Here is a 27,665-nt window from a genome sequence, read left to right as displayed (position 1 = left end):
GGAGGTGGGGCGAGCGAAACAGGTACAGAAGCCCTGTCCTCTGTTGTTAGTGTTGCGTGGGCAGACTCCATACTTGCGGGATCTGTTTTGGCCCCGCCAGAACCTGGAGATGCCCCAACCTGATTCAAAAGAATTTAAAGAATTGTAAGCCCAGGAATTCATTTTGAATACCATATATATATATATATATATAGTGTAAAGCAGGGGGAACTCATTTTGTTGCTGCCATCGTTAAACTGGTGGGAGTCACATAGAGACCTACTAGTTGATCCAGATCTGCCTTCTGTCCAATGTAAAGGGATTTCAGCAAAAAAGCTTCTTCTACACACAACTGTTCAGCGCACAGAAACCCTTTCATGATTTGCCTCTGGCCACTCTGCTTCTATAATGGGCTTTGGTACAGGATTCACTTCCACAGAGTTCTCCTGGGGAAAGGGTTTGTGGAGTTTTCACAAGTGATGTGTAGACCTACTTTAGGTAAGGTGAGGAACCATCGATCCTGCAGATGTTACTGAACTACAACTGCGTTAGCACCAGTAAGCATGGTCAGTGGTCAGGGATAATGGGAGCTGTAGTTCAGCAACGGGGGGGGGGGTTAGCAAAGGTTCTCCACACTTGATATAACGGCTGATTTGCACCTGTATGTTCATTATATGCTACGGCAGCATCAGTCAATGGTTTGTATGTACAAATAAAAAACTTTATAGATCCAAAAATCATCAACAGCCTGGTAGAGTAGCCCCCCTCCCACTTTCCCAGGGCAGGGGTTCCAACTTGAATAAAATATTGGGGGGATAGGTAAGCCCCACCCTGCATAACTGATCACATGATGTGGTGTGCACACACTATTTGAATGGCAATGCCCATCAACTTTGGGGAGGGGACCCGGCCCCCTCAAATATTTTATGGAAGGTGAAGACCCCTTGGGCCCCAGGAGTTGGCTCCTATGTCCAGCGACTTCAGAAGTTACTGTGTGCTCTGAGAGAAGTGTGGAAGCCCAGACCAGGAAGCCTGTGCCACCAGCTCTTGAAGTTGGCCTGAGAATATTTTGTACTACTTGTTTATTCTAAAAGTTTAAATTGTAATTATCATATTTTAAATTAGTGATGCATGCCACCCCAATCTTTGAACAGTGTGGGATTCCAAGGGTTTGGTTTCCTTGGAATGAAGGACAGCAGAGACTGTGGTGTCTTTCTGATATATGATTTATTTACACATACAGTAGTACCTTGGGTTAAGTACTTAATTCGTTCCGGAGGTCCGTACTTAACCTGAAACTGTTCTTAACCTGAAGCACCACTTTAGCTAATGGGGCCTCCTGCTGCTGCTACCGCGCCACCGGAGCGCGATTTCTGTTCTCAACCTGAAGCAAAGTTCTTAACCTGAAGCACTGTTTCTGGGCTAGCGGAGTATGTAACCTGAAGCGTATGTAACCTGAGGTACCACTGTATATGCAACCTGAGCCTATGGTGGAGGGGCTCACGGCATTAACAACCTAGAAGGTCTTGCTTCTCCTGTAGTCACAGCCTTGGATTCAAGCAGAAATCAAGCATGGCTGTCACTTGCTGGATTCTGCCAGTAGCCTGCTTTTAACCCAGCTCTAGCTCACACACAATTTGGTTTTTGTCTTTCTCACTATCAGTCAGGTAAGGGAGAGGTCCCTCCCATTTGCAAATTCTTTTCTCATACCAATGACTAATATTTAGGGTCATTACCTCACCAAGAAATCTGTCTGGTTTCATCAACAATGGAATCCCCCAAACTCACAACATCTTAGGTGCCTTAGAAGAAAGGCAACAGATAGATAAATTAACCCAGGCAGACCTTTGATATTGTCTCAGCTACAATACTTTTCAAAAGGCTATTCCCAGATTCAGCTATGACTTATCAGTTGCTGGGCCTTCCTGTGGCAACAAGCAAGTTATTGACATCCAGAGGAGGAAAAAACTTAAACACATTGCAGAGTTGCCAAAAATAGACCAGAGGCAATTGTACTTCATCCAGCAGAGCTTTACTGCTACTGAAGGCAAATGAGCATAATGGTCACAGATCCAATACACTCAGGATTGGCACGGTCCATAAGAAATCCAGTTGCAGCAGACTTAACCTTAACAACTTATAATAAGACTAAACCTTAACACCATAGCATACAGAACAGAACACCACACTAGAACAGATAGATAGAAAGAGAAAGTGAAACCCAGGCTTCTAGCCATATTTTTATAGTCAGCATGACCTTGACAGAAAGAGATAAGAGAACCAGTTTAAACCAGCTGAAGCTATAACCCAAACAATAACCCAAACATCATGAACTTTCTGTCACACAGAGAAGCTTCCAAAACCCTCTTGAATTAATAATAATAATAATAGCAATAATAATTTATATCCTGTCCATCTGGCTGGGATTCCCCAGCCACTTTGGGTGGCTTCCAACAAAATATTAAAATACAGTAATCCATCAAACATTAAAAGCTTCCCTAAACAGGGCTGCAGAACAGGAAAGATCTCTACACATCAGATCAATACTTTCTGTACTAAGAAATGCAAACTGACAGTTATAGCCCACTTAAATTCTAAATGCAGTTGAGACTAACCATGAACTCCTATGTAAGTCAACTCAGAAGTAACCCCATTGAGTTCAATTACACTTACTCCCAAGTAAGAGGGTATGGCATTGCCACCTAAGCCCCACTGATCCCAGGACTACTGATTAGACATCCGTAGGACTGCATTGGAAGTGTGTTTTCTGTAGCTCATTCTTCATCATATCACTTAAAAAGTTCTTAGCTCTAAAAACACCTAGCCTAACTAACTAGCATTCAGCATCTTCCCTAGTCCAAAATCCTCTCTCATTTTTCATCTCACCTGCTTTGCCTTATTCTGAGCATGCTGGGCAAAGCAGCCTACTCAGTTTCAGAAAAAGCCAGGTGATCAAAGTGTCTTCCTTCCTTCCTTCCTTTCTTTTTGATTTGACCAGTGAAGGATCTGAAGTGTGAGTCATCATTTTTAAGTTTATATTACCATTGCATTTGGGGAATGGAGCATAGGGGTGGGGGTGACTCTATCTCTGGGTTTAGATAGCTTTCTCTGTTTACTTACTCAGACTTAGTATAAGGCAGCTTCCTATGTTCTTTTGCAGAGCTCTTTGTACTGCAGCATAGTAATCAATGGCCTTTTCTAATTCTTTATTTCTACATTCTGCAGGATTAGATCAGGACAGTAAAAGAGATGAAATGCTGTGATCCCTTTTAACAAGACTGGCAAACTGACAGCCCAAAAGGCAGATATCACCCCCAAAACACATTTAACATCTTTGCTCAGTTTCATTTGTAAGAAAAATAGGCAATGAATCACCATATGCATTCTACTGCCAATCTGCTGCTTGAAGATACAATGGTACCTCTACTTACAGACGCGATCCATTCCGGGGTGCTCTTCGCACCCCGCAAAGTCCATAAATAGAGCGCTGCTTCTGCGTATGTCACGATAGAGCGCTCCTGCGCATGCATGAAGCACGCAGACTGGGTTTGCCGCGTTCGTAACCTGAAAAAAACGCAACGTAAAGCAAACACAACTCGAGGTATGACTGTATATGTTTTAAGGAAGCATATATCCCCTTCTTCGTTCCTTCCATGTCCTCATGCCACCAAAGTGCAGGGGCTTCATAGTTATAAAGCCTTGATCATAGGTTGTGGTAAGTTGTTTTGTTCTGGAACAATATAATGTCTGGACAATATAATGGCTGCCTGGAATATAGCATCTGGATTCCCTTGGGATGAAAGTCAGGATATAAATTTAATAAATAAATCTGCCTTGTAGAAAGAGATGTAGCTTTTAGTAGTCTGAAGCTACATTCCTGTACACACTTACATAGGAGGAGGCCTCACTGAACACAACAGAACTTACTTCCAAGGAAATATGTATATGATTGTGCTGTCAGACGTTTATGTTAAAAAGAAATAAACAGGGAGAAACACTGTAACAGTGTCTAAATACATGAAGCTACACAGTATGGCTAACAGTTTTTCGTTTCTCTCTCACACATCAAACCTCACTGTGAAGGAAGTTTGCAGTGCATTTTTCAGAAAACAATAGTTAGAAGTCAACAAAAAAGTTTCTCCCACAACCCAATGCAACATTTACACTTTGGCTGCAATAAATGGCTGGAGGAAAATATTTCACAAGACTCCAAGAGGGCTTCCACCTATGTATGTTATTGACAATGGGTTTATATGGGCGGAGGTTTTGCTTAAAACAGGAGCACAAATCCTAAATGATAGGGCCTAGACATGGGTGTAGCCAAGGGGGACTAGCGGGGCAGGTGCCCCCCTAAACCAAGTAAATCAATAAAAACAATTAACTGAGGTTCTCTCCCCCCCCCCCAACATAAACCCTGGCTATGCACATGGGTCTAGACCAGGGGTCAGCAAACTTTTTCAGCAGGGGGCTAGTCCACTGTCCCTCAGACCTTGGGGAGGGCTGGACTATATTTTGTTTTGGGGGGGGGGAATGAATGAATTCCTATGCCCCACAAATACCCAGAGATGCATTTTAAATAATAGCACACATTCTACTCCTATAAAAACACCAGGCAGTCCCCACAAATAACCCATAGATGAATTTTAAATAAAAGGACACATTCTACTCATGTAAAAACATGCTGATTCCCGGACCACCCGCGGGCCGGATTTAGAAGGCAATTGGGCTGCATCTGGCCCCTTGGCCTTAGACCCATGGTCTAGACTAGAACAATAATATAGTAGCTTCTAAATCTGCATGTTGTTTCCCTAAATGTAAATAAGAGCCAACTAGTATTAAAAGGGCGGCAATGGGGATTTTGAGTTCACTGCAGTGGAATTCATGAAAGGCAATTCCTAGGTGACAATCCAGAGAAAACAAACAGAAACGAATTTGATTTTTGTTTTCCCCAAATGTGAACCAGAGCCAAGCAGAATTTAAAGGGAGGGGGCGGGAATTTGAGTTCGCTGGGGACAAATTCACAAGGGGCAGGAATTTCCTCCACACTTTATATGTTCAAAGGATGCGCAGGTCACAGGCTTGCAAATAAGCTACATTCCCGCACTTTGCTCTGCTCTCTTCGCTTCAAAAATCACCAGGGCTCCAGCGCTGCTTCCGCTTCTCAAACGGCACGGCGGCAAAAAAAAAACACCGGCCCTTATCGGTGCTAGGGAAAGTGGAGGCTGCAGTTGTCCCTCCACACCGCCAGGTGGGGGTGGGGAGAGAGAAACGCAGGAGCAGATTTATCAGCAAGCTGGAGGGGAACCATGCGTGACACACTACGCGCGTCAGCCTATTTTCGCATCCGGGTCCCACGGGCAGCTTCTGGAGGCGTTTCCTCCCCCCCCCTTTTTTTTCCAGGAACAGAGTTAAGACGGGTCCGTAGTTGCGCGCGAGTTCCGCCAGGCCGAGAGGGCGTGGCTACGTTCAAGGAGAGACGTCCGTAAAACTTTTTTTAACGGGAGTCCCTCACACACACACATACATGCGCGCGCACACACCCCTTCTCTTCTTCTTCCTCCCTTTCGAACGCCACGCCCCCTTCCCCCTGGTGTCGCGGCGCTTCCTCCGCCTTGCCCTCCCCAACTCCTTTAAGGAAGGCTCCGCGAGATCAACAAGCAACAGCTGAGGCGGCGCGCGCGCGCAAGCGAGAGAGCGCACGCGCCCCCTCTCTTTCCTTCCGCCCCCCTCCCGACCCCTCCCCCTCACGGCCGTTTCCTCACGGAGCCGCCGCCGCCGCTGCTAGCGGTGGCTCCCGCGCGTGCGAGCGCGGCCCCGCGTCCGTCCGTTTGTTTCCCCTGCCGTCCGTCCCTCCGCCCCGCCCAGTGGCAGGATCGATTCCCGGGGCAGGGCCGGGGCCGGGCCGGGCTGGCGTAAGATGGAGGGTCTGACGCTGAGCGAGACCGAGCAGCGCTACTACTGCGACCTCTTCTCGTACTGCGACACCGAGAGCACCAAGAAAGTGGCGTCCAACGGGAGGGTCCTCGAGCTCTTCCGCGCCGCGCAGCTGCCCAGCGAGGTGGTCCTGCAGGTAAACCCGCCGCCGTCGCCGCCTCTCTCTCCCGTGACCCCCTCGATCCCAGGGGCAGCAGGCTCCGTCCTCAAGGGGGCGGCGAAGGGGGTGGGTGGGGGTGGAGAGCGAGGTACGTGCCCAGCTCCCCCCACACCACCGACACGTTCCGTCCCCCACCCTTCCCACGTTCACACGCCCACCCTGGGCCCCCTACTCGGGGGTGGCTGCGGAGGGTTTCCTGCCCCGCGATGGGTTGCGCTGAGGTTATTAGCTATGGCGGAATAGGAGGGAATATTTATTTATTTTTTTAAAAAAGGGGGCATACAGAAAAACGTGGTGTGGTGGGGGACTTAGATAGATTCTGGCACCCTCGGATGCAGGGGATGTTCCCCTTGGAGGTATTTCTTATTTCACTTATTACAACGCATAGCATAGGTATGTACATAACACAGTGTATCCAAGAGGGTTTTGTCAATGGGTATGGGGGTGTGTGTGTGTGTGTGTGTGTGTGTGTGTATATATATATCCCATATTTTTAAATAGCAAGGGGAAAATGAGTGGTAAAACTTGTAAAGTTCAAGGTACGTGATTGCTGCTTGGTTTGTGCTCTGGGAATTTAGATTTCTAGTGGGTGGACTAGATGGCCCTTGTGGTCCCTTCCAGCTCTACAGTTCTAGGTAGTTTGGGCACTGCACAGGAAACAACCTTGTTTGTACATCTTGGGAGGAAGTATTGAAGTGACCCTGGCCTGAAGAAAGTATGGAAATTTGCTTTTACATACATGTGCTACTAGGTCAGTTTAATATTATTACTGTACTGCCCAATTTGGACAACACTAATTTTGTTGTATCAGTTCTCTGAACTGCAGAGCCTTGATACTTTGCTGTTGTGAAATTAAGTTTAGTGCAGCAGTTCTGTTTCCTGTTTTCTAGGAGCTTCCCTGATGGCCCAAAGAACTATGTGGTGCATGCTGAACTATAGTTGCTTCTTATTTTCACTTATGTGACTGATTCACTTTAATGACTTGGACCAGAGTGCTCAGTTGCAATAGCCACTGTGGTTTCATGGTTAGAGGGTTGGACTATGGCCTATGAGCCCAGGGTTCGAAACCCCACTTGGCCCTGAAGCTCACAGGGTGACCTTGGGCCAGCCACTACCTATCTCACACAGTTGTTAGGATAAAATGCAGAGGGGAAAGCCATGCACACCAACTTGAGCTCCTTAAAAGAAAGAATGATGTAGGAAATAAATAATAAGAATCATAATATAAGTTATTGGGGTAGTCTATGACTCACATAAGTGTCCAGACACAGAAATGTGTGACTTGGTTAACATTCTAATATTAAACCCTAAATTGCAACAAGCAGGTTATTCTGAGACACTGGCCCCTCTCAAATGTTTCAGTTTGTCATTAATTTGCAATACACATGTTAGCAGACATTTAGTAAAGTTCTTTAAAATGTATAGATTTAAAATGTGAGCATGTAGTGGCAGGGTTCTCATGAGGAATACTGAGTTCTAGCTGGGAAGTAATGGCTGTGTTACATTGTTTGAGTATCGTTACGTCTGCCCTGTGTATTACAAAGCTGTTGGCAAAAAGCACATACAGAGAAGCTATCATGTTTGTAGTGCTTCAGCTTGTAAAATATGGAGAAGGCCTTGAAGCTTGACGTAATTGGAGTTCATCTAATAGATAACTTATCTGGCAAACTATTGCCTGTTTGTCTCTGGACACAGATGCTATGTCCAAAGGGAGTCAGTCTTTAGTTACAGTTGAATGAGACCCACAACTACTATAGTCTGCAAAATGAGTACACGTTCATTAGGAGCATTAAGTGCTTTGCTGTCTGGCTAAAAACAATATGCTGGAGGTGGAATTAAAAATCTTTATATTATTAAAACTAGCAGCACCTACCGTACTTGGCATGTTCATCACTGTTCTTTATAAGCTTTCATTTGTCAGTGTCTTGAAATGACAATTGTCAACATGGAGAGGTTTTACTAGAATAACTACTTTAGATCATACTGCTAACACCATCTCCTATGTTTCTTAATAATGATAAAACTGTTCACCCAGTGCTCTCAGCTGCCACACTGCTCTATGGAGCCTTAAAAGTTAATATTTCTGTGAAGCACTACTCGTACATTAGAGAATCTTGGTCTGGATATACATAAAAAGAAATTCATGGGTCCGTAGAGGATGTAACTCCATGCTGTACATCTTACAACACATTCCTGAGCATATTTACTAGAAAGAAAATTCCACTGACATAAATAGGTCTTATTTCAAAGCATGCGTACATAGGATTGTAGCCTTGGCAAAACTGGCGACTTTAAGGTCTCTATGTCAGATTAAACTTGGTTTCCAGTATCTGGCCAAGTATCCCTGTATCTCTCCTTTCTCTGGTTTAAAAAAAAATAAGACAAGGAATAGCTAACATGGAATGCTAGAAACATCCTATCAGTTTAACCATGTGTACAAGAAAGTAACTACTTTGCAATGTATACACATATATTAACATTCTTGTATTAGAGCTGTGCATTTACAGCAAAACTTACACTGCCATCAATTTCACACAGTGTATATGCAGCTTAAAACCTGTTGTAAAAGGTCATATGTGCAGTGACCCTTAAAAGTGTGTGGAGGGTAATAACCTTGTCTTATAGGAAACAGAAGTGGAACATCATAGGATGATTTGTGTCCTGGCAACAGGATTGCATCAGCAGTTGTACTAGTTTTAAGTCAAGACATTCTGGTTCAGCCTCTCTGCAGTCTGGTGTATGTTGTGAAGCTCATCTAAGTAGAATAGCAAATTAAACAGCTGATATCCAACTGCCCCACCAATTTTAGCAGGCCCAAGTGCTGCCTTAGTGACTCTAACTGTGAGGATCCGTGTCTTAACTTAGCTGGCTGATAACTTTAGTCTCTCTGTATTTCTCTATATTTTTCTCTGAATAGTAGAATAATCTAGGAAAACTTTGGCCATGATTCTGTTTCAACAGGAGTTGTAGGAAGTTGGTAAGTAAGGAAGTTAAGAAAATAAGAGGAATCCTGCTGGATCGGGCCAAAGGAGAGGTGATTAAAAACCTACTTAGGCTGCTACTCTGGGCTTTCTTTGATCAGGCAGTTGAGCACATTCTCATAGATCGCAAGAGCTGGTTGTGCCTGCAATTCTTTGACATTTAACAGTGAATTGTAAATAACTAGAAAAGAAATACCAAATACTACGTATTTTTAAATGAGTACAAATAAGTTCTGAATTTCAGTAAGTTCAGTAAGTGAGCTCTTCCTTAATTTTTAACTTTTGAACCAACTTATCTTTGACAGTATTTTTAGAAAACTATGTTACTTGTAGAAAGGTGGAATGCAGGTACATCTGGTGCAGCAAGTTTGTTTTGTTTTTAAAGGTGGGTCATGTTTAGCTGCTATTCATTGAACTGGAACGTTGATCCATATGTAAATGTATGTGGGTTATCTGCTATTGTAAGCAATAGTTCAAGCATTCTATTAATTCAAGCGACTCAATTAAGCATTTTTTAAAAGTCTAGAAAACATTTGCATTATAGAGGATGGCTGTTAGCATGCATGCTTTACATACCTACAAAACAAAATCCAGAATGTGGAAAACCAAGTTGTCTCAAAGTTTATTCCCCTAAAGGAACTAGGATTACCATAACTAATGGACACTAGACCTGGGCGATTTTTCAATATATCATTCAGAATCGGTTATGAAGTCCACATAACGATAACGGTTTCATAAAATGTTATCTGGCAAACATTGCAATTTTGAGAAAACCATGTAGGCAGTCAGGGCTTCTTAGTGCTTCTGCTGCCTCCTGCAGCAACTCACAAGAGCAGCTGTAGCAGTCACTATATTTCTTTCTGCTTCCTCTGCAAAAGCAGGTGACTACAGTGGTACCTCGGGTTAAGAACTTAATTCGTTCTGGAGGTCCGTTCTTAACCTGAAACTGTTCTTAACCTGAGGTACCACTTTAGCTAATGGGGCCTTGCGCTGCCGCCGTGTGATTTCTGTTCTTATCTTGAAGCAGAGTTCTTAACCCGAGGTACCATTTCTGGGTTAGCGGAGTCTGTAACCTGAAGTGTTTGTAACCCAAGGTACCACTATGTTACGAACGTAGCTGGGAAAGCAGCAGCCAGCCAGCAGCAGAAACTTAAAAGACTGGCCATTAGCTTCTGCTTGCTTAAAGTAGGCTAGTAGCCAGCTTGTCAGGCTGGTAGGTGTGATTTACAGAGATGTCGGTCTGAGATGGCTCGGGGCTTCTTACTGGGAGCTCCCTTTCCCCTTTGCCCCTTCCCTACCCCCATGAAAGAAAAAAACAGGGGTTATTTTCTTCAGCATAAGAACAAAAAATATTGTCCTGTTATTTAACTCTCTTTTTCTTTACTCCAGTCTTCCCTTCTGCCTGTGTATATGTGTGTGTGTGTGTGTGTGTGTGCGTGGGGATCGCTTCTCTCTCTCTCCTGCCTGTCCTCCTTCCTTTTGATAAAAAGGGAGAGGTTGGTGGGATGGGGGATTTTGGGGGGCCGGCTTCTGTGTCATAATAGGGAGAAATAAAGGGGGAGATTTAACAGTTGCTACCTTATGCTGAAATGGGAGATTGGGTGGTTGTTGTGAGGTGAGAGTGATGGTGAGGGTGGGTGCTTGTCATTAAGCAGTGCAAGCAAATGCCTGTCTACTCAGAAGTAAGCCCTACTGAATTCAGTGGGGCTTATTCCCAGGAAAGTAGAAGTAGGTTTAGTTGAACTGAGTGGGGCTTGCTTACTCATGCATAGAATTGCAGTTGGCCCTCTGAGTGGAGGAGATGCAACTTGACATTAGTAAATTACATAAATTACTCTTAAATTAGTAGAAAACCGATTAAATTGTTAATCATAATCAAGTTTAATTAATATTTTTACTAAACCTACTACTTTTGTAAATTTTAAATTTGCACCTAAAACTTCATAGAACATTAATAGATTCTTCAGAAATATTTCATGGTTTAGTTGAAGCATGCCACCATTGAGTTAATTTTCATATAATTATATATATCAAATTTATTTTTGTTGTTGTTGTTTTCTCATATTTGTATTCTCTGTGACTCACCACTGTATTTTGGATTGTACCATTTGGCATCCAAACTCAAAACCAAAGTCTTGTTTGGATGCATTTTGGCTTGTCTGCTGATGAAAGTGATGGTTTCATCAGTATGTGGTGATTTAGACGTGTAACTTAGTAGCAGTTGCCAGGGCATTACCATGTTCGCCTCTACGGAGCTCCATCTTATTTCAGATATCATGATATATTGGTATATCACAATGTTAGCTGGTGATATATCACAATATTGAAAACCAGATATTGCCCAGCCCTAATGAACACCATAGATGGCACCTGTCATGCTTTATCTATGTTCTGCTGGGGTATTGCTAAGGTTGTCAAAATAATAGGGAAATGTATTGTAATACCTTTCACAGAACAACATGCTCATTGTGTTTGTAGAAAACTATGGGAGGTATCAAGTTGGTAGTGTATTGATAGAATGTATCCATCTGCAGAAGAAGGCATGCGCGCGCACACACACACACACACACACACACACACACACAAAAAAATACCCTTCCAAAATCTGCTCCAGATGATAACTCTCGCAGTGCAGCTTTCAGTCAGGAAATATTGGGGAAAGTTGTGACTGGTTGGTTGCTCATTCTCGATTGTTTCTCCTGTCAAATCCAATAAAACCAGATCCTACATATGTCCTTCCAGTGTTATTATACAAGTACACTTGCTCATAGCATCAGTAAAGATTTATATAGGTGCTAGTGCTAGTAGTAGAATAAAATTAGTTGCAGGTTTACAGTCATACCTTGGAAGTCGAATGGAATCCGTTCCGGAAGTCCTTCCAAAATGTTCGGAAACCAAAGTGCGTCTTCTGATTGGCTGCAGGAAGCTTCTGCAGCCAATTGGAAGCCATGCCAGACGTTCAGCTTCCGAAAATCATTCATACACTAGAACACCCACTTCTGGAATTTGATCATTCGGGATCCGATTTGTTCAGGAGCCAACGTGTTTGGGAGCCAAGGTAGACGGTATTTTAATTTACTGCTCTATGGTTGGTAGAGAAGGCAGTATTCAGTGGTACAGTTATGGTTGTGGAACTTTTAGGATCCTAATGCTATTGCAGTTCTAGAGAGTGTGTGTGGTACACAGACCTATGACAGTCTCAAAAAATCATTTATTTCAGGCCACAGCATACAGTTAACTAATTTGCATGGTTACTGTTGCACACAATAGCTTTGTGAAGTGTAAGTTTTGAAGTATAAGCTATAGCTTGCGTACGTGACAATGTAATAAAATACTGTTGTGCGTGTTGTCAAAAATACATTTACACCGTGTATGTTATGTAGGTACAACAAATGGTAATTGGGTGGCATTTTCAATGTGTGTGTTTTTTAAAAAATCAGTCTTCTAATATTGTGTCTGGGACACTATTTTTCTGTCATATTGCATTAAATTTAACTTTTTTGTACCTTACATAGCAGGGGGTTTTGTTAGTTATGTTTATATTAAACAGACAATAGCTACAGTCACATATAATGATGCCAGCAAACTATGAGTTGCATGCTGGTGCAGACAGCTTAAGCAGTCCCTGATTTGCTCCTCCATCTCTAGGAGTGAAGGGCTGCTTGAGTTGTGCGTACAGCCTAATTTAATTCACTATGATTTGTTGGCAGCATTTTGTATGGCTTATGACCCTTTCGTTTCAATATTCCAGTGGGACAGTTCAGCACTGAGAACACTCTACAGTATATAACTAACTTAAGTTTATGCTGACTTTTTAAGAGCCTCATCAAGCTACATTTGTCCCTAGCAAACATCATTATGCTGCATACAGACAAACATTTAACATTGTAAATAAAAAAGAACTCTTCCTCCCCCACATTTTTTTAAAAATAAAAGCAGAATTGATTCTTAGGAGTTGAACTTTGCACAAGTCATACTTTGATTACAATTGGGTAGAGCAGTAAGATAAATTTGTTCTGAGGAGCAGTTATGGGTTGCTGACTGAAACAAATATTCATATTGGTATCGGGATAGTGTCAGGAAGGAAAAAACAAGATTTAAGAGGAATATGTGAACAAGGACATGAAAAGCTAGGTGTTCAGTTTAATTTAAATATTGGCCACAGATTGCAATTAAAATGCAATAATACAGTACATCAGATGTTTAATAAGGGAACTGATATTTGTTATAGTGGGCAAGAGAGAGATCAACCAAAATTATTTGCCATTATAGCAAACATAGTGAAGGTATTGGGAATGAGACCAGTGGAATTGAAGTGAATCACTGTGCAGGAGAATAAGAACATTTTTTTCCCTACCATAGTTTAATAGAAAACTACTGCATTTATGATATTATAGCATAGTATTTATTGGCAAGCATATATAGAGTACAGTGAACTAATGTTTCTACTTCACCAAATTTATTATATTCATTTTGCTGGATGTTTCGGTTTTCTCTAGATCATGGAACTTTGTGGTGCAACAAGACTTGGATACTTTGGAAGAAGCCAATTCTACATTGCTTTGAAACTGGTTGCAGTGGCTCAGTCTGGGTTTCCACTGCGAATGGAAAGCTTGAATTCTGGTAAGCCTTGAAATAAGTATTGAAATATAATTGACTAGGTTATTAAAATATGGCTCTTGTCTGATACTCCTCTACCAGCATATACCACTGACATGATTCCTCTGATGTTTTCTTAAACATCTCTTCCTCTAAAGGAAGTTTCCTCTAATAAGAACTTTTCTTGCATGACTGTTTTTAATGCCGTTGCAAGCAGCTCTATTCTAAGGATTAAAAAAAATGATATTCCCAAAGTGGAAAAAACACCAATGTCCCAATTCATTGACAATTTTGGACTTTAAATGTCAGACTATATGCTTTCCTTCAAATAATAGTTAGGTTTTAAACCTATGGTTATATTCTAGGAGGTTTAGACTTCTGATTGAAAGTTAAAAATGAGAAGCTCTTAGTTGGATGTCATCAGAAATTTCGGCTACTTAGGTCTGCCTATTATTTTCACTTGATCCAGTCTGCAGACTGTGTTAACTTAGTGTGTTTATGTCATGTGTAAAGGTAAAAATGAGATAAAGGAACTGAGGCAGAAATAAAGTAATGATGGCTGGCGGCCTTTATACTCATTTTCTGTAACTGTTGGGACAGAAAAAATGAACTGGGTAATACCCAGGTTAGCACTCATAACACACTCTTTTTTATTGGTGTCAAAAATGTGTCTATTTTCCAGAACAAAGAGCTTTGCAATAGGTAGCGTATACCAAGGGGCATTTGAATTTGTGTTTCCTCAACAACAGGACTTAAGTCTGAATAGCTAACTGCTTTTGAAACTTGAAAAGATGGCAAAAAGGTCTGCTATTCTAATAAGTTTTTTTAAAAAAACCCAGTTAGCGTAAACAAGCTCTTTTCTTTGCTTAGAATGATCTTTTTTTAATCCTCCTCATGAGGAATAGTATGCTTTTACAACTCTGTATCTGTTTGGAGATGTAAGTCTTCTGCTTGTCAAACAGAGTTGGTGTTCCTCTCTTTGTTACCTCACAATTAAGTTATTATAGTACAGTGGTGCCCCGCAAGACGAATGCCTCGCAAGACGAAAAACTCGCTAGGCGAAAGAGTTTGTCGTTCCGCAAGACGAATTTCCCTATGGGCTTGCTTCGCAAGACGAAATGTCTTGCGAGTTCTTGCGAGTTTGTTTCCTTTTTCTTAAAGCCGCTAAGCCGTTAATAGCTGCTAAGCCGCTAATAGCCGTGCTTCGCAAGACGAAAAAACCGCAAGACGAAGAGACTCGCGGAACGGATTAATTTCGTCTTGCGAGGCACCACTGTATTTGATGTTGAGGTACCACATATTAGTAGAAGCAAATGCTGAAAACTGCTGCCTTCTCTTATAGAAGTTGCCCACCTTGAACCTCTTAGTGCAATTTGACCCATAGAACTTCAAGTAGTTTGGAGCTTGACATATATAAGATGAGCTGCAATTCAGATCAGTACATCACTTTTATTTACTTCCTATTTCAGTAATTTCTAACTGACAGTTGCTTTTCAGAACTTTCTGCACAACTGTTAAGATAATTTTTTTAAAGTGAAAACAAGTGGTCAGCATTGCCATGGTCCTGGTGATCACATAAAACAAGTTTTTTTTTGGGGGGGGCAGCTCTTGGCTTTCAGGTTGTATGCTCTCATTGCTTGGAGGGAGGTGTATTAAAGAGAAATATAAAAGGTTTCTGTGGGTGTTGAAAAATATCTGTCTATGAAATATTTAGCATGCTAATGTCCATCTGTAATCACTAAGGTGGAAAATTCAAGTTGGCTTCAAAGTTTGAGCTGTTAAATTCCTGTTCTGGCGAGAATTCTTTCTTCAACTGAATTGTCACAATCTTGATTGCAATTTTGAATTATTTGAATACTCTGTTGGTTTTATATGGTTAATACAGGGATGGGGAATCTTTTTATTTTCAGGGACCAAGCCTTTAGCTGGCCCCACCCCATAGGCCAACTTTGACAAATGGGTGTGGCAAGCTACCTGTCAATCACACAACATAGTTGTGTTGTCACATGATTGGCAGGTGAGTTACCCTGCCCACCTGTCAAAACCCTTTGCCACTTACAAAGCCTGCCATGCAATCAGAGCTTGAAAGGATGGGCAGGGAGGCTTGGAAATGCAGAAAAGCATTTTCCAACCCTTTAAAGATCGTTCCGACAGAATAAGCACCTGTTTCTTCATCATTGTGTGATGGAGCAGCTCCTGTCAAAGCCAGTGCCTGCATAGAACAGACATTGGCTGTAGCAGGAACTGTTCCAGCTTGCAACAATCTTGATAGCAACTCTCAAGAAAATAATATTTTAATGGGGAATCAAAACATTTTGTAACTTAAGTGTCTTATAATAATCATGTGTGGTGTTGTTTTAACAGTCAAGGACCTCCCCCTGCCCAGATTTGTCATGTCAAAGAATGAGCAGGAACTGAGGCATTCATCGTTGTATTCTTCAGATCCTGATAACCCATCCTCCTATTCAGGTGCGATTCCTCCCCCACCAGGTAGAATACAGGTTAAAAAAGGCTCTGTGAGCCATGATGTCGTCCAGCAACGTCCAACGACAGATCAACAGGTAATGAAATATAAAGACTGACTAATGTTTTTAAGTATCCTTAATGGTTTTTATATTGTGATTCTGTAATTATGTTAAAATACAAAGGGCAGTGCAAGTTTAGCAGTGATTTATTTGTTTTATAAATCTGGCTCTGAAAGCTTAGGGGAAGAAGCTCCAGAACAGATTTAGGGTGTGTGCAGAGGGAGGCAGAAGCCCCATTGTACAAATGAACCTCATTCCCCACGTGTGTACCCCATTTAGTGCTATGTTGAATTCCATCCCTGGTGCCAAATTTGCTGCTACAGATTGTGTTGTCAAACTAGTCTTACAATTTTGGCTGCAAGCTGATTTCACAAGCACGCTAGTTTGAGTGTATTGCTCCCCCCCCCCTTTATTTAAGAGAAATTACACTATATTGCTTCATACTATTGCAGCTAAGTTACAACTAAAGCTCCTTGAGAGGTCTTTGTTAGTGCTTTAGGTCTTTGTACATCTTTTTTTCTTTACATGATGCACCCATATTCTAGAAAAAGGCTAGGATAAGCCAGTCTGGCCACTGCATTATGGACCAATTGAAGTTTCCAAGTCATCTTCAAAAGCATCCCCATGTAGGGGATATGAAACATCCTTGCAAGAGTGGCCTTCTTTGGATTCAGCCCTCTATCCTGTCATTTTTTTCCAGACACTTGCATGCAATTCTGTCTAGGTACTCTTAATTGGAGAGCGAGATGTGATTTCGTTACAATCTTCATGATCATTTTTATAACCAGTACTATATTTTACCAGTAGCATTGTAGTTTGGTGGCAGTCATGGGTAGGTACAGTCATACCTCGGGTTGAAGTTGCTTCAGGTTGAGCCTTTTCAGGTTGCGCTCCACGGTGACGGTTTCGCCGCTCGTGCATGTGCAGACGGTCAAAATGACGTCTCGTGCATGCGCAGAAGCGGCAAATCATGACCTGCGCAGACGTGGGTTGCGTTCGCTTCAGGATGTGAATGGGGCTCCAGAACAGATCCCATTCATATCCAGAGGTACCACTGTGTTGACTAACAATTTACCATGGCATCCAAAGTCTGCAAGTAAGGCCTGTTTTTCTAAATCTTTTATTTGTTTCCTAGTAATAGGAGCTTTAGAAATAATGAAACGGTTTCACTTTTGGAGATGATATAACAAGCGGAAAATGAGTCCAGTGAATTACACAATTTGTTCTGATAACATACCATAAGTAAAAATAAGTGGCAAAACCTAATATGGCTAAATTACAAGAACTGGCTATTTATTTTCAATATTCATTTGAATGCATGACAAGTTTTAATGTGCCCACTAAGTTTTATTATTTGCCTTGCCCTTGATCTTTTTGTTAGTATTAAAATCCCACCTGTTCTTAAGAAAGAATTTGTTCTTAAAGAAAGTGGTTTTTAGAATATTGTTTTAGGTACATAGTATAACATTTTTAAAACTTCCTTTGTTTTATTAGGAGTCCACATCTCCCGTTGTTTCACCGCAGCAATCTCCACCAACCTCTCCGCACACATGGAGGAAGCACAGCCGCCATCCCAGCGGAGGAAATAATGAGCGACCAGGGCCTTTTTGGGCTCCCTTTAGCGAAGCACAAGCAGGTATAAATAAATGTCTTGTGTTACACTTCAAGTGTTGCCTGAGATTGTGGATTTCTTAATATAGCTTAGTAGTGCCCCATGTATGAGGCAGGCCACTCTAGGGAGGTACAGACTTGAATCAGGGAGACAAAAGTAATCCTTTGGCCCACCTCAGTATGTCCTGATCAGTATGTTCCTTTCACGCTAGTAAAAAGTCAACTAGGAATGTGCACCCTTGCCTTTTACCTACCATCTTGCCCCAGTACAACATCCCATTCTTTATTTTGGTCTAAGGAATCATTGGTACGATCCTGTTTTTTGAAAACTCTTAATTTCCATAAGATTTATCTTTGTGAGAATGCATCTGGCCCTGCAATATTATTTTGATCAGTTTTTGTTTGCTTTTGAGGGAGACACCTTAAGTGTTTCAGCTTCACACAAGACTGTTTTCTTTCTGGTCACTTGTACACTAGAGGAGGCCCAAACATTTTATTGTGATAAGGAAATTCAGTAGTAAAAAGTTGCAAAGGCTTGTTAGAATATTTCAGGCAACAACAAGAAGGACATAAAATAGAATGCGTGTTCTGTTTAATGACGCTTCACATTAAAGCTTTAAATTGTGAATTTCATTGAAGAAGGCAATTTTAGGCTAACACTCTAAAGTTGGAATCTTAACCACATTTTTATAGCATCCAGTGCTGTAGGCCACACATGATCTGTTTGGAGGAGACAAGCCCTAAGCCCAACTTCCCATGATTTAGCAGCAGCAGGACCAGGGGAAGAGTAAAGCAGCCACAGTTTTTGCTCTCTGTATCCGCCTGCTTGCTCACTTGTGGTTAACGATAATTTGACTTAATGTTACATGCTAGATGTGCTTATATGAACATTATTTGGTTTAGACAGTGACCAGAGGAGTAAGAGAGATGTTAAAATAGAGTGTAAACACTATACTAAAAATAGCACACTATGTAGTGCTTTCAAAAATAGCTGAACCTTGAAAAAGAAAAGTAGCTAAGTGTTCAAAGCATTAGAAAATAAAGGATATTTCAATAGACTTTTTAATGGAACCCAAATCAATAAAAACTACTTCTTAGACTGTTTTGTGATGTTGGACAATGTCAGGGAATATAGCACCACAGCCAGGAAGCACAAACTGACTAGCATCTAATGTGGTGAGCATCTTTGAGGAGGCCCAGAAGAAAACCAAACCTCCAAATAAAACTATTTTTGGTAGGCAGATACCAAGCAAGACCATGTATATTCTGCACTAAAAATAAATCTGCAACCTGCCTAAATTATGTACTGTTAGTAAGCAATTTGTCTTATTTTGTGTATTTTTTGCACATTTTCTCTCTGCATTATTTTTATCCATATTTTCCTAGCCTGGGTATGGGCAAGTACATTGAAAACTTGCATCTAGCCTCCTAAAAAGCTTATTCTGTCACATTGTGTGCTTCCGAGTTTTCAGCAGATGTTGCCCATACATTGTTGGGTCTAGCTTATGGGCACAAGAGCTGCATTTTATTTTTATTTTTTTTAAAAAGGAGGTTGAACTCTGTGCTTAGTACTATGTTTCATTAAATTATGTCATACTTATATCCCTCGTACTGCTTCCGTATTTGCCATCATTAGGATAAACCTTGGAGGCTTGATCACAATTGTTTCTTGATTTCTGCTTGAGAGTCCAGCTCTACTGTTCCAAAGTATCTTTGCTCAGTTTTCCAGTCTTTGCATGCCTCACTTTTTATTGCAATTAGGCCTAAGTCTTAGGCAAGACCACCTTGAACTCTGATAACTTTATGGACAAATTTAATAATCTATCTTTTTGTTGTTGACTGTTGTAGGATAATGAGGTTTTTATTTCTGCCAGAAAGTGTATATAGTTTCAGTAATCAGTTGCTATTTGGTTGTACCGAGAAAGTCATAAGTAGCGGGCAGTTGAGAACTGCAGCTTGCTTGTGCTCCTGTTCAAATTTGCATTGAATAATTGTTGGGTTGATTTCTTAGGGCAGGATTCAACTAATGGGTCCCATCGGCACAAGCGCTGTGCAAGGACTCCTCCCTCACTTATCCCCTGAAATTGACTTGGCACCGGGGGTCAGGAGAACCTCTGGAACAGCACACAGCGAGAGCAGAGGAGAGTGGGAGATTGTGCCACCTGGCAAGCCAATGCTTGCCTTGACAGAACAGTCGCCTTATTGCAACATTGAATTCCCCATTTTAGGGTGATTTATCATTTGTGACATACAAATTAGACAGTTTGGCAACGTGTTATACAAATAATCTAGAAAGTTCAAAGAAAGGTATTTAAGGCAGCCAGAACAAGAATATAAAGCGTTCTGATAAAGTGTTCCTTGTTGGAAATAGAACTTCTGGGGCATGTTGGGACATCAGTTGTTAACAGGGAACCAAAGGGCATTGCTTGTCTTGAGAGCTGGCAGTGAATCATGTCACCTCATCATTTGTCCATCGCTATTACTTCACCACTTGCTCCATCTGAACCATCATTATTTCCATACTACTTAGATAGAAGCCAGAGCTTTTTCAGGTGTGTGTGTGTGTGTGTGTGTGCGCGCGCGTGCGTTGGGGAATATTGTTTATACATAAACAACCCAGGCCCTACAGATTGGCAGCCATGTCAAAGAGTTTCAGGTCAGCTGTGGTGAAGAGAGAGAAAAGTTAGCAACAGCAGGGAAGCTGGACAGTAGTGACCATAAGGAAGACTACTATTAGGCCATACTTGAAGTAATAGGGGGAAAGGCTTTTTCTGAGGAAGAAGTCTCCTTTTTCCACTTAGCAGCTGTTGCTGCTTTGCTACAGACTAGATCATTGATAAACAGAGCCGTTTTGAAAAGAATGGACAAGCTCAACTGTCAAATTTTGAGGTAGCGCTTCAGCTTTTTAAAATACTTTAAACAATCTGATTACTTCAATCTAGCGAGTTCATTTGCAAAAAGGTGTTATCATTAAATAGTCAGAGTACCTCACCCCCGAAAAACTTCAGTAGAACAGGATTTACTTTTGTTAGATTTATTAATAGCACTCTTGTGAATTTAATAATAAAAACTGTTCCAATTCTTCCTGTGCTGGTTCTAAAGAGGAAAAGGAGCTTCACATCTTTCCTTCCTCTACCAAAATAGACTCGTATTTATTAAAGAGGGATTAATTTTCCTTTGCACTGAAAAGCGTGACCTTTCCTAGCAAAAGAATAGTAATCTGTGAGGTATTAATCTAGGAGAATTCTGCTTTTCAAAGCCTTTCCCCTATTAAAATAGTTTTAGTGCTCTGTGTATAGTCCTGCTAAGTATATGCATGAGAATGCTAAACTTTCCCTTGTGATACACAGAGATTTAAGTTCCTGATTTTTCGATATACTACAGTTAGTATTTGTCATCCTTTTCTGGGAAGGGCACAAGAATTCCAAAGTGCAGGGCTCTTTGAGTGTGGTAGTGGCCTCCTGAATTAAGGAGCAGGCAACAATGCAGCACAGAATAAAGAGGCAAACCATAGTCAGGTTCCAGCTCCAATCTAGAATTGTGAAAACCCACTTTAGAGGTCTTTTATTGCATAAGCGGTATATGATATTTGTTATATAATTTTTTTCTGTGATATCCTGTAGATATTGGTCTGTTACAGGGCATCATAGCCACACCATGGTTTGACCATTAGAACCATGCCTTTTGCTCAGTTGCTCATTCCTCAAATGCTTGTATCAAATTCCTTGCATCCTAGTGTGATGGCCAGTTTGTTGCATTCAGATCAGGCAAACAAGTTTGTCACATGGAGTAGTTTGTTTACTGAGTGGAAAGAAAACAGTCATTTGAACTGGGTTTCTAATCCTTCTTTGGAGAGAAACTTTGGTTTGTGATTGCCCTAATTTACCTAATTAAGTTGCATGGGTCAGTGGGTTACCATAAACCAGGGAGTAAGAAGGGTAATGGGAGCATTTATGCCTGATTCATTTCCCAGTTTACCAAGCCCTCATTTGGCCTCATTGTCAGAATTAAATTATAGACCAGGGACCAAAGGGATGCATAGGTTCCTGTGTGGACCTTGTTCTGGGCTGGGGAATTGTTTGTTTTCCTAGGTAAAGGTAAAACCAACCACAGGATGGTTAAGTTCAGCCAAAGGCAACTATGGGATGTGGCGCTAATCTCACTTCAGGCTGAGGGAGCCAGTGTTTGTCCACAGACAGCTTTCCGGGTACCGCTTCTGTCCCCTGTTTTCCTAGGAACAGCACCCCACTCACATTAGTATCCCTCAGTTTTAGGAACATGTTGCAATGTGGCACTGCATTGAATCTAGAATCGTGATCTCACAGAATTTGTCCCATGGTTCCTGGTTATGACTTTTCTTGAATAGACTGTGTGGCAGTCTTGAAATTGAACTGTTTTGGTTTTCAGGCTCCTGTAATACTGGTGATCCCATGTGGTCTGGCCATTCACCACCACCGCACCAAGAAAACTGGGTCAGTTTTGCTGATAACACACCAACCAGTACTATTTTAGCCATGCATCCTGCTTCTGTCCAGGTGTGACATTTTATTGGTATTCTTTTGATTTGCTTCATTCCAATTAATGTCAATCATTTTCATATTGTCACCAAAGATTCATGCCGTGACTCTAAATGTGAGTGTGTTTAAGATCAGTCTCTGATCTATTCTTCTTTACATAAAATAACCTCTTTCACTGAAGATTCTTGATCAAGCAAATCTTTTAAGTTAACCTGCCAGCATATGCAAAACTAACTTTCAGCTTTACTTTGTCCTTATAATTATTTTAAACTATTCTTTGCATAGTTTTCATAGCTTTGTGTTGCTTACATGAATGTTGCTACTTCTATCTTAAGTATATTTTCAAAATACTTTCTTTAGAATCCCACCTAACCAGCACAAACTGGAAGACTTCTAAAGCTACTTCAATAAATAACTTTCATTTCCTTTCTTAGGTCAATATACAAAATGGTAGGCTATTGATACATTTATATAATGCTGAAGAAAAATGTTTCCTTTCAGGACCAGACAACAGTCCGAACTGTAGCATCAGTTACTACAACAAATGAAATTCGTAGGCAATCAAGTAGTTATGATGATCCTTGGAAAATAACAGATGAACAAAGGCAATATTACATAAATCAGTTTAAAACCATTCAACCTGATCTAAACGGATATATTCCAGGTGAGTTCTTTTAAACACATAAGTTACAAAAGTACATATTTCAGTTTCCTACTAGTAAAGATACTGGGTTGATTTCTAAGATTCTATAAGCAGAGTTGCATTCCTGGTTCTTGCTAATGGAAGGGAGAGGCAGGTTTTGTTGATTTCCCATGTGCCCTCCAAAATCTGTTCTAGTGGGTTGAAAGATCCTCTGGAACAGTGAGGCAAGCAGTGTTAGGAATCCTTTAATTTAAAGAATCCTCTGATTTATAGAAAGGAATCTTAGGCACCAACCTCATATTTTCTTGGACTTTATATACAATTTATATGCCATTAAAGTTTTGTGATGAGTGCTACAGTTATATTATTGCATACAATATGATTCCAGATAATTTTTAAAACTAACGTTAGAAGATAGAACTCTCTTTAGAACCTCACTATTTTCAGTATTTCTGCAATACACTTACATATTTTTTCTTGCAATACACTTATAATCCTTCCAAGTTATAATTTTAGAATCAAAGTTAAACGTCATTGTTTTAATATTTCAGGTTCTGCAGCTAAAGAATTTTTTACAAAATCAAAACTTCCTATTCTTGAACTTTCGCACATTTGGTAAGTGTGAAATATAGCTAGGTTGGGGAAGTTCCTTTGTTTCAAATCATATTTCTTTGGTTGTGGAGCTGAAATGCCTAGCATTTAAATTACCTTTCATAATTTACATTAAAACATATCCCCTGCACTGTCAGTGTAACTTTTGCTGCAATCCTATACATGCATACTTGGCAGGAGGTATCACTGAACTTATTTGCTTATTTGCTGAGTAGATGTGTAGGCTTGAACAGTTAGAAGTGAAATCCTATTCCCATGCAGATCAAATAATAAACTTTCATCTGACCTAATTTTGAAATAAAGCTTACCTTTTGTAATATGGCTGTGTTATAAATCGCCATATTGCTGAATACCATATTGAAATAATATCATGATAAGTTTCAGCAAGGCAATATACCAGTGAGCAGAAAGTGAACACTTAACAGCTTCCCAAGGGGTAGCTCAGCTGAACCGATACTTTGCAGATACCGTAATTTGCATTCAAATATTTTGAATGATTCCTCATGTTTTACTTAAAAGGACATTTAAGAAGTCTAGGCTTAACCCATCTCTCAAAAAACTCACTTTTCTTGTATAGAATAGCAGCCAAACATTTGATTCAGCAACATTGTATATAGTGTCTTTGATCCCATGTTGCTTGCTCTTTCTTTTTTGTAATAGAAGGCTCCCATTGGCTGAAATGGGAAGAAGTGATTTTTGCCAATTCCACCTTCCCCTCTAGTCCCTTGTGCCTACCACCCATGCTATTACTTAATGGTACTCCAGTTTTCTGGAGCAGATATTCAGGAAGCATAGTGGATTGTAGTAGGAAGGTGAAATTGCTGAACATTGACCTCGTTTTAGAAGCAGAGTGCCAGACTGTGTGGTGTGAGCTTAAAGCTTTCTCAGTAAAAGTGAAGTTCAATAGAAACATAGTTTAGAAGTAATACTTTCCCTCGCCTTTTCAGGGAGCTGTCGGATTTTGATAAAGATGGTGCATTAACACTGGATGAATTCTGTGCTGCTTTCCATCTAGTAGTTGCTAGGAAGAATGGCTATGACTTGCCTGAGAAACTGCCTGAAAGTTTAATGCCCAAACTGATTGATTTGGAGGACTCAGCAGGTATTTCCTTTCTTCTGTAGAGTTTTGTTCCTTTAAAACTACTGTTAAAAGTAGGATGTCATTAGGCAACATAAAATTTACAGTGTAAATTGTACTAATTTAAGGTTGACTCAGAGTAGATTCATTGAAATTAATGGACTTAAACTAGTCATGATCATTCATTTCAGTGGGTCTGCACTGAGTAAAAGTTAGTTGAGTGCAACACAAAGGCCTGTTAACAAGGAAGCAATTTCTTATTCTTGGGGTGGTTTTGTGTATTGTGAGTCACTGTTTTAGAATCACTATTGAAAATGTGGTGAGAGATGGTGAGAAAAGTTAGAATGGACTGAACTTGCAGTATGATCCCTCAAGCTAGCAACTACATTTTTGTAGCCAAGCTCTATTTCTTTGGAAACTATAAGTAAACAGATTCAAGGGTGTTTGATCTTAGCAAACTCATGTACCCAAAAGCAATATGTGAAATCCCTATGATTCCACAAATAAGTTAATAAAAACTATATTAATGTTCCTGTCTGAGACTTTAGTATGATTGCTGACATCCCAAGGGCTGCCTTGAAGGTTGGGACCTTTTGGAATAGAATTTCCATGAGGGTCTGTTACTAAAAGAGACTCTAGCACCTCTCCCAACCTCTGTAGGAGAAGAGAGATTGGAACTTCCTCCAGTTTGTAAATCCCGTTTTCAAGCTTCTGGTTTCTTATTTCAGTATCTGTGTCTTATTAATTTAAATTGCAAGAGTGTTGCTAAGAAAACCTTTTAAAATAGAATAGTGTTACATTCCTTGAGCCCTATAATTTTTAAATTATCACTGCTGCAGTGTATATATTTTGAAAATGTGCATAGATAACCTTGCGTTACAAGCAAGCTTCTGTAATAAGTGAGGTTGATACACAGAACAAATTATGGTTAGTAAAGCTTTGAATTGAAACCTAATTAAGACGTTAACACACGATTGTGCTTGACTTTCATAGTGGTTCCTGTTTCAGAAGCAGGGGATCAGTCTGGTGAGGTAGGTTATGCCAGTTCACCAGCAGAAGCACCTCCAAGCAAATCACCGTCAATGCCATCACTAAATCAAACTTGGCCCGAGCTGAATCAAAGCAGTGAGGTTAGCAAACAGTACCTTACTTTGAAAGTTTCTTATTTTAAAATCTAATGTATGACACAATATGAACTAGATGCCACTGTGCCATAAAAGCTGGCTTATGTACCTCATTTTGAGTGTTCACTTCATAAACTGAGCAGAAATATATGGCCTTGATCCTAAGCCATAATACATAAGGGTATATTTTGAGATTGTCAACAGGTGCTCAAACATTTAATTATTAATCTATACTTCCTCTTAATCATTAAAGGTGGACTGTTCCATCGGTGATATGTCCTCTATTCAGCATTAGGCCTGTTGTTACCTCGGTGGCATAATTTCTTGACAGTAACAGTGCCTGTGCAGAAGACCAAGATTGGAACAGGTCTTTCAGGAGGATCTCAAGTTCTCCAAACTATCCTCCTGAACGTCCTGAAAACATAGGCAAGTTTTGCACTGTCAAGATCTGTTGTAAACCAGGCTGCTGTTTAGGCTGCAAAAGTAAAGCTACAGGGAGCCAGGTAGAGGGCCTTCTTGGTAGTGGCACCCACCCTGTAGAATGCCCTACCATCACATAGTAAGGAAATGAGTAATTATATAACATTTAGGAAACTTGAGTAAAATCCACTAGGTAAGAAATACATATTCTAACAACAGAAATATCAGTTACCATTTACTATGCTATGCTGGCTCAATTAATAAGCATAATTATAGGGAAATTTTGATTCAAAGAAGGACCAAAAATTACTATTGATTTGCCTGGTATGCATAATTATGGCATTGCTTATTGCAAAGGGTAATAATTAACAATAACAGGTGAGATTTTTAAAGAGTTGCCATATTATTGGACTGGTAGATGTCTTAATGGCTATTAGGCAAAATAGTTGCTTTTGAAATGTATGTGAGGTAGTATGCCTCGTTACTGCATGTTACTGGTGTCAAACCAGAGATGGCCATTATTTTCACACTGCAGTTGTGAGCTTTCAGAGGCTCCTGTTGTTCCAGCAGACCCTAAACTACCTTTCTTGGTTGGAACCTACAGGGCAATTCCTAAATTGTTGTATATGTAAATCTTCAGGCATCCAATAGTAATTGGCATGTCAAGGTTCCTCCGAAGTTAGAAGCCTAGAGGTGAGGAATGGGTAAAAATACCCAGGCATATGATTTTTATTTAGTTATTTATTTCACACAATTGATATACTATAAGAAAATGAATTGAAAGGTGTTGCCTTGTAATCAAGAGATCAGAGGTATGTGAATGAGAAGAGCAACAAAAAAGGGGTAGTGTATTTTTTTTAACTGAAAGTAATACAGAATGCTTGACAACTACTACTAAGACTAATGTGTATTGGGTTATATTTCCAAAAATTCTAGAACAGCACTTAGCACTCTGATTCTTTTGAATTATTAATCCTATATACTGCCAAATCAAAGTGTAAACAATTATGTAGGAAATTCAATATGTTTACATTTCATGGAAGGCTTGAGGCCAGTTGAGTTTTTATGTACAAATGTATCTAGTTCAAATACTTGCTACATCATGTTTAATCTTCTTGGAATGAACTTTTGCATTGTTTTGCTTATTTGGGAAACCTATCCAATTTTCAGATTACGATTTCACTTGCCTTTCTTTGAATTGTTTGGTTTGTTGGGGGTTATGTGGAGATTGCATTTAAACATGCTGTCATCCCCACACTCACCTATCTACTTGGAAAGTTAACTTATGTCAAATTATTACACTGTTTTTAACAGTTAGGTCTTCTTGAGGAGTCTTGACTCTTCATATTGGAACTGCCTCTAGGGTTGTCAAATTGATTTATTTTTTATTTTATTTAAAATATATCTACTGTCCAACATGCTAATCTGTCTGGCATTTTTAGGATAACAAAGATTGTGCTACTGTCTCACTTATAATTCATA

At 40.4% G+C, this 27,665-nt stretch overlaps 1 protein-coding gene across 15 annotated transcripts in view; it reads left to right on the top strand.

The window, feature by feature from the left end:
• The first annotated feature begins 5,370 nt into the window (after nt 1-5,370).
• Nucleotides 5,371-27,665, top strand: part of REPS1 (RALBP1 associated Eps domain containing 1) — a 39,670-nt gene continuing 17,375 nt past the window's right edge. For 2 of the 15 annotated variants that reach the window (XM_083498244.1, XM_083498239.1), the window contains exons 1-9: nt 5,382-6,049; nt 13,554-13,677; nt 16,018-16,214; nt 17,673-17,814; nt 22,197-22,324; nt 22,808-22,970; nt 23,501-23,564; nt 24,509-24,663; nt 25,633-25,769. In XM_083498244.1, coding sequence (XP_083354370.1) covers nt 5,897-6,049; nt 13,554-13,677; nt 16,018-16,214; nt 17,673-17,814; nt 22,197-22,324; nt 22,808-22,970; nt 23,501-23,564; nt 24,509-24,663; nt 25,633-25,769 — 1,263 coding nt within the window. In that variant the 5' untranslated portion in view covers nt 5,382-5,896. Of the gene's footprint in view, nt 6,050-13,553; nt 13,678-16,017; nt 16,215-17,672; nt 17,815-22,196; nt 22,325-22,807; nt 22,971-23,500; nt 23,565-24,508; nt 24,664-25,632; nt 25,770-27,665 lie in introns of all 15 variants that reach the window. The other 13 variants (XM_083498232.1, XM_083498241.1, XM_083498243.1 and 10 more) reach the window with 11 other exon arrangements.

This window comes from Podarcis liolepis (assembly GCF_965112155.1).
Source record: "Podarcis liolepis genome assembly, chromosome: 3".
NCBI classification, from domain to species: Eukaryota; Metazoa; Chordata; class Lepidosauria; order Squamata; family Lacertidae; genus Podarcis; species Podarcis liolepis.
This window is presented reverse-complemented; position numbering and strand designations above follow the sequence as displayed.